General features: G+C 53.4%; 2 protein-coding genes across 2 annotated transcripts; both read left to right on the top strand.

Moving 5' to 3' along the window:
- Positions 1-2,285: 2,285 nt before the first annotated feature.
- On the top strand, positions 2,286-5,253 carry Gjb5 (gap junction protein beta 5). Its single transcript, XM_021161447.1, has 2 exons — positions 2,286-2,424; positions 4,079-5,253. The coding sequence occupies exon 2, from the start codon at positions 4,103-4,105 to the stop codon at positions 4,916-4,918; it is 816 nt and encodes a 271-aa protein (XP_021017106.1). The 5' UTR covers positions 2,286-2,424; positions 4,079-4,102; the 3' UTR covers positions 4,919-5,253.
- A 1,128-nt stretch (positions 5,254-6,381) lies between these two features.
- On the top strand, positions 6,382-9,118 carry Gjb4 (gap junction protein beta 4). The gene is made up of 2 exons (XM_021161474.1): positions 6,382-6,421; positions 7,727-9,118. Exon 2 carries the CDS (start codon positions 8,058-8,060, stop codon positions 8,856-8,858), a length of 801 nt encoding a protein of 266 aa, XP_021017133.1. The 5' UTR covers positions 6,382-6,421; positions 7,727-8,057; the 3' UTR covers positions 8,859-9,118.
- The last annotated feature ends 395 nt before the right edge of the window (positions 9,119-9,513 follow it).

The following is a 9,513-nucleotide window of genomic DNA, read 5'->3' as shown; positions in this document are numbered from 1 at the left end:
TAAATGTATGATGCATGTAGGCCATTTGACATGCTCTAACAGGGACCATAGTGCCCAACGACAGAGCTGATGTTATCAGCTGTCATGAATTTCCAGCCTTGCTCCCATTCTGAGTGGATGAAACAGGCACCCTGAGCAGCAGCTGCTGTCGTCAGGAGCAGGGGTTACGAGGTCAGCAGTGGAGAACTAACTGGCCAGAGCACCCAGGCATTCCTCAGTGCTTATCAGAGGAGCCCCAGGTACCACAGGCACATCTCCCGAAGGCAGTTCACCTCCCATCCCAGCTGGAAGCCGGAGGCCGGCAGGGGTGACCCAGCAGGAAGACCAGGGCCACCTGAGCCAGGAGTACGTGCTAAAGGTGGTGAAGCCAGATAATTAGGTCCAGAAAGGGCCTGTGGGGAAGGAGATGATGGGGGCTATGAGGCAAGACCAGGTGCGAGTCACTAGCCTCCCTCTGACTCCTCCTCTGGGCTGCAGATCTCTCCATCTCTCCTGAAAGCACAAACCTCACACTCCCTTTGGCCTACCCCTCCACCTGGAGCCCTGCCTGTCTCCTCTCCTTGTAAGCACCAAGAAATGGGAGCAACAGTGCCTTCTCGACCCACACCCTCCAGTTTCTGTACCCACCCCACGATTGAAATCACCCTGGTGCAAGTCCAAGAGCGTCCTGTGGCGCTCCCCGTTCCTTGCCTTCCCTTTCATAGCCTTCTTCCCACCCCTCCTGGCCCTGATTCTCTATCCAGCTCCCTCTCCATGGGTGCCTCTCTCTTTACTGGCTCCCTAAAGCACTGGTGCTCCTGAGACCCCTGCCTGGCCCCAGTCCTGCGATGATGCCGATGATGCCGTGTCTCCTGCTGGTGTCTTCCATTGGGCAGGAAGCCTCCTGCTGAACTCCCCAGCACCATGACCCTCTACAGAGGACCTTCCACCTCTTTCCCGACTTGTCCCTCTAGAAAACCCAAAGACCCCTTGCCACCACCCAAACAGAACCCAGCAAAAGTACCACAGTTGCTTAGGGTGCCCCCAAATGTAACACGTGCACCATAAACCACTGCAGGGACTGGTTCCAACCAGCCTTTCCTCTCCATTGGAGGATGGGGGTGGGTGAGGGGGGTTCACACATAGGTTTGGTCACAAATTCCATAGAATTCACGGGCTCATTAGAACATGTGTGTAACACAAAAATCTCCACTCTGAGCACGATGGTGGCCGCTGCCCAGAGCTCCCGGGGCTGAAGCCAAGAGAGCCACGCCTGCCTTCCTGCAGCTCTCTTGTTATAAACCCTGCACGTGTCTGTCTCGTTTTATGTTGTTTGTTTTGTGACTGTCTCTCGTTTAGCCCAGGATGGCCTCAGACTTATTTCATAGAGAAGATGACCTTGAAATCCTCATCCTCCTGTCTCCCAACTCCCAAGCGCTAGAATTACCTGCATGCACCACCACGCCCCCTTTCTGCCTCGGTGGGGACCCAACCCAAGGCTTTAAGTTTGCTAGCACTCCACTCGCTGAGCCACACCCCATCCTTCATTTCCCTGGTTTGTTTGTTTGTTTGGTTGGTTGGTTGGTTGGTTTTGGGGTTTGATCATTTTGGTGCTTAAAATGTCCCAGAGCATAGTGCTGAGATACGGTCTAGTCTCCAGAGCCCCAGAAGACTGTGATGTGCCTTAGGAGAGAAGGTGTGTGGCAGATAGGCTTCATCCAGGCATGCGCAACAACCGAGTCTCCGAGCTGAGATTCTCAGCACTCAAAAGGCTGAACCAAGAGCACCCAGAGTTGGAGGCCAACCTGCGCTGTCTCTAAAGAGACAAAAGCAAATTCAGGGACTGGAGAGTAACTGGAGGGTCAGATCAAGGATGTGAGAGTCCTACACAGGGATGAAGGACTTGCACGCATGCGGGGTGTGGGCTTCAGCTGCAGGACAAGGGCAGAGAGGGGCAATGGAGGAGGAGGGAAGAGGGAGGAGGGGAGGGAGGGAGAATGCAGTCATCAGCCCTTAGAAGGCCTCTTCGAAAGAGTTGGCCCCGGAGAATTCTGAAAGAAGAATTTATAGAGGGCAGGGCTAGCGTTTCATCCCCACACAAGGTTGGGGGTGAAAGGTTAAAGTGCAGGGGTTTCTCTTGAGAAGATGCTTGAAGTCTTGCTTTGGGAGGAGGGAAACCCCTAGGGCTTTTTTCTGGAGCTTCATCGGAGGCAGTCTTTGAGAGTCCTGGACCTAGCCAATGGCTAGGCAGCCCACAGCTCCTCCCACACACACACCCCTCCTGGCCAACAGGACACGCCTGGGCTGCTCAACAGCCTCTGCCCAAAGAATGAGCTTTACCAGAAACCCTTCCCTGATTCTGACATGAATTCTGATGCTTGCTGAACCCCAACTGCTGGCTTCCAGGAGCGGGTACTAAGGGAGCCCTAAGGAGTCGCTGCTCAGGTAAAGGACTCAGCACACCTAACCGGACTGAGTTCTCTGGAGGAGGCTGGAGGGTGGTGGCCTGGATGCATGGGCCATCCTGTGTCCTGATGAAGGGAGGCACTCCTTCCTGTATTCTGGGCTCTTCCTCTTCTCCCCAACCGGCAAAGGTGACGGAACTGGGGGCCTGGAGCTGAAGGAAAGGGGCTGAGCAGGGCGGAGCTCCGCTGCAGACAGCCTCAATTCTGGAGCAGCCTGCAGAGCCCTGGGGTTAGGGCTAGGCCTCCCTGGGTGTTTCTAGGACGCTGCCAGCCCCACCCACCTGAGACAGGACTGTGCAGAGAAGTCAGTGACTCAAAGCCAGGCCACCACGTGGCCAAGTGGGGAGTGATATAGCCAGATGGGGTGGGGAATAGAGACACCCCTAGACGCTTTCACCCAAATTCCATCAGAAAGAAAAGGGAGACGCATGGGAGAGCAGGCCATTCACGAAAACTTGAGGAAAGGGCTCCAACTCAAAACTGGACAGTTTGTAGAGTGGACTCTGGAACCAGCCAGCCTAAGTCTGAGTCCTGACTCTATTACTTACTAGCTCTCTGGCTGCTAAATACCATACCCCATGCTATAAGGGGATAATACTGGTTTTCGGAAAATGCCTCTTACTGCACGATGGGAGTTGACCCTGCTTTGCAGCTGACCCTGCTGAGGTCAGATCAACTGACTTTCCACACAAGCCAGCACATGGAAGTGTGCGGCTCTCTGAGGGTGCGCATCGGGGTGCACAGTGCCTTGGTCCCAGTATGCCTTCATCATTCCTCCAGGAATCGGGCAGAGAGGGCTTCCTCCTGGGAGAAGCAGGGACTCTTTTGCACAAATGAAACTGAGTTAGTCACTCACACCAAGTTCACCAGCAGAACCCACCAGAAAGGCATGGGCCACGCTGGTGTTTGACAAAGCTGTCCAACAAAGATGATCAAAGCTGGGTGCAGATGAAAGGGGGCTCTGTGGTCAGAGGCGCTCTGGTAATGCTGCCTCCTTGCATCCTGCTTTGAGGGAGTCACAAAGTGAATTAATTTATTAGCATGGGTGAGAGAAGTGGCCTGCTTAATTTTGATGAACGCAGCTACTTGCCAGGGCGCCTAGAACACAGAATTATTTTCTCTCAGGACTCTCTCGCCTGCCTATGGGCCAGGGGTCTCGTGAAACAACAGTTTGGGAAACCTTGGCCCACCTGCTTGTTCTGGGGAGCCTCTTGTAAAAAGAGCACCCTGTCTCCCTACTTTAATCGAAGTCCATCTAATTACTAGTGTCTCACCCTCAGGTAAGTGGCACCTAATTGCCTGGACATTAACAGCAAAGGACAGAAAGTAGGTTCCCTTGGAGGGGGAGGTCGTAGGGGGAATAGCCCAAGGCTCGGGGACTCCGGATGACTGGTTCCTGGCATCAGCACCCACCCTCTTTTATGAGCAGGGCTGCTCAAACTTAACCACCTGTGCCTCCATGCCAGCTCTGCCTTTAATAGTCAAGAAACCTTCATAAACGCCTCTAACCCTCAGTTTCTCTGATCTATAAAATGGGGGTATAATACTGCCTAGTCCTGTGATGACACATTTCTGTGAAGTTCTCAAGCTAAGCATCCCCTAACGTGGGAAATGACATTCTCGTTCCCCTGCAGGAGCAGCCAGCCCTTGAGTCCACCATGAACTGGAGTGTTTTTGAGGGACTCCTGAGCGGAGTCAACAAGTACTCCACAGCCTTTGGTCGCATCTGGCTGTCTCTGGTCTTCGTCTTCCGTGTGCTGGTGTACCTGGTGACAGCTGAGCGCGTGTGGGGGGACGACCAGAAGGATTTTGACTGCAACACCAGGCAACCCGGCTGTACCAATGTCTGTTACGATGAGTTCTTCCCCGTGTCCCACGTGCGCCTCTGGGCTCTGCAGCTCATCCTGGTCACCTGCCCCTCTTTGCTTGTGGTCATGCATGTGGCCTATCGAAAGGCTCGAGAGAAGAAGTACCAGGAAAAGGTTGGCGAAGGGTACCTTTACCCAAACCCCGGCAAGAAGCGGGGCGGACTCTGGTGGACATACGTCTTCAGCCTCTCGTTCAAGGCCACCATAGACATTATCTTCCTCTACCTCTTCCACGCATTCTATCCTAGATATACCCTCCCTTCTATGGTCAAGTGCCATGCAGAGCCGTGTCCCAACACAGTGGACTGCTTCATCGCCAAGCCCTCCGAGAAAAACATCTTCATTGTCTTCATGGTGGTCACCGCCGTCATCTGCATCCTGCTTAACCTTGTGGAGCTGATCTACCTAGTGATTAAGCGGTGTTCTGAGTGTGTGCAGCTGAGGAGACCACCCACTGCACATACAAAGAATGACCCAAACTGGGCCAACTCTCCTAGCAAAGAGAAGGACTTCCTCTCATGCGACCTCATCTTTCTGGGCTCAGATGCTCACCCGCCTCTGTTACCAGACCGCCCTCGAGCCCATGTGAAGAAAACCATTCTGTGAAGGGTCCCTAGAATGGACTGGCAGGGTGGGCATGACCTGGAAGGTTCCAGAGTCTCTCATGAATGTAGCTGATGGGGAGAAGAGCTGAGCTGGCGTTGGAGGCAGGCAAAAGGGAGGACTCCCAGAGCTTGGGATCCAGTTGTGCCTCCCAGCTGACTGGACTTCACTGCATCACCCCTCTCCTCTGTACCTCCGTTTCCTTTTCTGTTAAATAAACACACCGAGGGCCACTTTGCAGGGCTCCTGGGAGGGCAGTTTCACGAAGGCACCAACGAGCAAATGCCTTCCTGTGTGGCCCAGGGTGAGAGCTAAATAAAGATAAATGGGTTTACAGATTCAAGGTGTCCTTTGGGTCTTGGCCTTTGTACCCTTCCTGGAGTCAAGGGGTTTCCCTGTCCTCTAGAAAGGGGGTCTCTAGCTTTTCCTCAGGACTGTTCCAAAGCTAGCCTTTTGTCCCAGCTAGAAGTCTGGGCTGTGGGTGTCTGCAAAGATGATGGAGTTTGGCAGAACCGTATGTTGGGATGGAAAACACCCAGACTCTGGAGTAAGCGTGGCTGCATCAGAGCACAGGCAACTTCAGCTGAGTTCCTAATGCATTGCCTGCCTGTGGGGGTCACTGTGAGCAATGGCAAGTACCTGGCACGACCAGGGTTAGCCAGCCAAAAAGGCCACGTACGTGTGAATCACTGCTATTAGGGAGTGCTCAACAATAAATGCTTGTGTGAAGTGAAGCAGAGGGGCCCCTCCTTGGGTGTCCATTATTAACCTTCACTGTCCCTGCCGGATGCAAGCCCAGCACCCCTCTGTAGCCCCTGCTGGACCACACTCCAGCTTCTCCAGAGCCATTTCCAGCAGAAGCCTAGGACCACAGGGCATACAACAAGGTTACATGCCTGGCACCAAGCCAACAGCAGCCTTTGAAATCACCAGCCTGCATTCCTGGTCTCCAGCAGGGCAGTGGGTCTCGAAAATCCAGGTGGCTTATCTGGGTTCCAAAACAGAAAATATATACCCCCCACCAGCGTAGCACAAGTCACAGGCTGAATCAAGGCTATCCCCTTCCATAAAAACCAGCCGCTAAGGATCTCAGAACCAGTTGCCTGAGGCCAAAAGAGAGAGTTGGGAACCAGGGCACAGGAAGAGGGACACACATGACAAGCTGAAAGGAACAGGAACAGGATCCGTGTCACTAGCACCATCCTGTACCTGGACATTTTGACACCAAACTCCGGCCTCCGTCACTCCAGTCCCACCCACATACCTACCAACCCAGACAGGCAGGAGGAGGAAGGCGTGGGCCCAAGAGATGAGCCACAGGTGTTTGCTCTGCCACTGTGCCCAGGGAAGTCCTTCTACCCAGCCTGCCTACCCACTCCAGCACTCTCTCTTGGCTCATTGGCTCAGAAAGCCCCACCCTGCTGGTAAGTGAGGAACAAAAGCTGCCTCCAGGACGGCCTCAGGCTGACAGACAAGCCGGCACCGGAGAGTGAGGACCCAAGAAGGGTGAGGACCGAATACAGCTGGAGACAGCTGTGGGGGGAGGTCCCTGGGGAAACCTAGGGCTGGGGACCAGGCAGGGACTCTGAAGGAACCTAGGAAAACTCCACAGAGGGCAGGAAATGTGCTATACTAAAGAGAGGACAGAGGACCAGAGGAGAATCCAGAAGAGATTGGGAAAGAGTAAGCCACAGCAGCTCAGTTTAGCTAGGATCCATTGAGAGTGCACTGGGCCTGACAAAAGGCTTCATCCCAGGAGACAGAGCTGTCCAGTTTGCCTTCCAGCCTCCAGCAGGCTAACAAGGAAGCCTGGGCCAATGAGGTATGGGTGATGCTCCCTGCAGTGGAAGACAGAGGGGCCTCAGCACGTGTCCCAGGGATACATGGCTGCAGAAACCAGGAGCTGAATCAGGGATGGTACAAGGAGGGCTTGAGATGGAACGCCCTAAGTACCCTAGAGCCAGGGAGAGCAAGGTTGGGGTACACAAAACATGGCCTGTATGAAAATGAGAGGCATGACTCTCAGACAGCCACTAATTAGGCAGTCAGAGAAGAGGGGTGCACCTAGGAAGAAAGATCAGTGGTGGGGCAAAGACCATGCCAGAACCCAGCTCCTGCCTCCTCCTTATCCCTTATACACACACACACAAACACACATACATACACACTCACTCACACACAACACACACATACACACTCAAACACACAATACACACACAAACATACAATACACACATACAAACACACACATACATTCAAACACATAATACACACACATAAACACAAACACAGGCACATACATACACATACACACACACAAACATATACATACACACACACACACACACATACCCATGAAATGGTTGGAATTCCAGAGGGACCAACTGTGGTCCAGATCTCCAGACAATAAAAGAGATAAATAAAAAAGAATGCCTGTCTGTTCTGCACTGACACAGCAGGGTGGGAAAGAGGCCAAGCCACACCGATTGCAGAAGAGTCTTTGTTTAGTTTGGAAAGGGATGTCTCACAAAGTTCCAGAGCCACAAAGGAGTAAGGATGGAAACTGCTCTGAGAAATCTCCCAAGGAGTCAGAGTAGGCATTCCCAACCCAGAGCCCTGCCCATGCTGGGTTCAGGAAAAATTCAATGAATCTGACACCCACTTAAGGCCTGCCTAGCCTGTCCCTTCTTGCCTTCATCCAGTCCCCAAAGCCATCTGACTCTAGAAGTCTCTGGGCCACTGTGGTTGAGACACGGGCTGGCTGGCAGGGCATATGTGGTTTTGATCTTCCATGTGCTTGTTACTTTGTAGAAGGAAAGAGATGCTGACTTCCGGCGGAATCTGAAGACCAAGGTTCAAAACCACCTGTGCTACTTGCTGCTGTGATCTCAGGCAGGAGACCTCTCACCTCTCAGCCATCACACACTTTCCTGTGAAATGGGGACCGGGACCGTCCCAGCACTGAGTCACCGTGAATGACGACACAAATGTCCCTGTGGTTGTTGTGAAACCATCTAGTCCTCAGCATCATCTACAAAGACATCCATCTGCAGGTTCTCCCAGGCCTCGTGACTCCCAGAGCCTGAGAGGTTAGCACACAAGGGCACACACGTCCACGTGAGGCACTGAGGACACAGCCAGCATGAACTGGGGATTTCTCCAGGGAATCCTGAGCGGTGTGAACAAGTACTCCACAGCACTGGGCCGCATCTGGCTGTCTGTGGTCTTCATCTTCCGGGTGCTGGTGTATGTGGTGGCGGCAGAGGAGGTGTGGGACGACGATCAAAAGGATTTCATCTGCAATACCAAGCAGCCAGGCTGCCCCAACGTCTGCTATGACGAGTTCTTTCCCGTGTCCCACGTGCGCCTCTGGGCCCTGCAGCTCATCCTGGTCACCTGTCCTTCCCTGTTAGTGGTCATGCACGTGGCCTATCGTGAAGAGCGAGAAAGGAAACATCGCCTCAAACATGGGCCCAACGCCCCAGCCCTATACAGCAACCTGAGCAAGAAGAGGGGTGGCCTGTGGTGGACATACCTGCTGAGTCTCATCTTCAAGGCTGCTGTGGACTCGGGATTTCTCTATATCTTCCATTGCATTTACAAGGACTATGACATGCCCCGAGTGGTAGCTTGCTCTGTGACTCCCTGCCCCCACACTGTGGACTGTTTCATCGCCCGACCCACAGAGAAGAAGGTCTTCACCTACTTCATGGTAGTCACGGCAGCCATTTGTATTCTACTCAACCTCAGTGAGGTCGCCTACCTGGTGGGCAAGAGATGCATGGAGGTCTTCCGTCCCCGGCGCCGGAAAGCTTCCAGGAGGCACCAACTGCCAGATACGTGCCCACCGTATGTGATCTCCAAAGGAGGTCACCCTCAAGATGAGAGCGTGATCCTAACAAAGGCCGGGATGGCCACGGTGGATGCAGGTGTGTATCCATGACCTGCAGGTAGGGTTATGAGGTGACTGTCTGTCCACTGAAGCCACCCAGGAAAATGGGCGAAGGGAGTGTGGTCTTCTGCAGCAGGTCAGGTGGGAAACATGGCTGTGGGGACCCCAGAAGTTCATCCAAGAGCTAGCAGAAGATGGGAAGCACCCTTGAGTCCCTAGAACTTGAGCCTCCAGGGACTTGATGGCTGGTGGGGATGTTATATTTGTCAATGAGGACCTCAACTCCATTAATAAATATGATGTTCCCAGTGTTTTATAGTCAGGCGGAGAAGTACGGGGGTGATGTTCCAGGTGGTTCTCTCGGAGGAAGCCAAGCTAAGTGGTCATCTGAGCCCCATCCTCACACACACCAAACACACACACACACACACACACACACACCACCACCACCACCACCAGGACAGGAAGAACAGCAGACAGGACCCACAGCAGGGGCCTCACAGCTCTGCAGGAAGCTACCCACAGCAAGGAGACAGGGAGCCATGGAAACCCTGATCCATTGTGCGTGATTTAGCAGACCTTTGCTTTCCACTCCATGACTTCCCAACCCACCCAATTTAGGTCCCATGCAGGGAGTACCACATAGTACTTTTGAAGATGGGAGAATGGTGTGGAGAGCAAGTGAAAGATGGAGTCTCGCAGGGGT

Source organism: Mus caroli, chromosome 4 (assembly GCF_900094665.2).
Source record: "Mus caroli chromosome 4, CAROLI_EIJ_v1.1, whole genome shotgun sequence".
Taxonomy (NCBI): domain Eukaryota; kingdom Metazoa; phylum Chordata; class Mammalia; order Rodentia; family Muridae; genus Mus; species Mus caroli.
The sequence above is the reverse complement of the archived record's forward strand: the minus strand, read 5'-3'. Positions and strand labels throughout refer to the sequence as shown.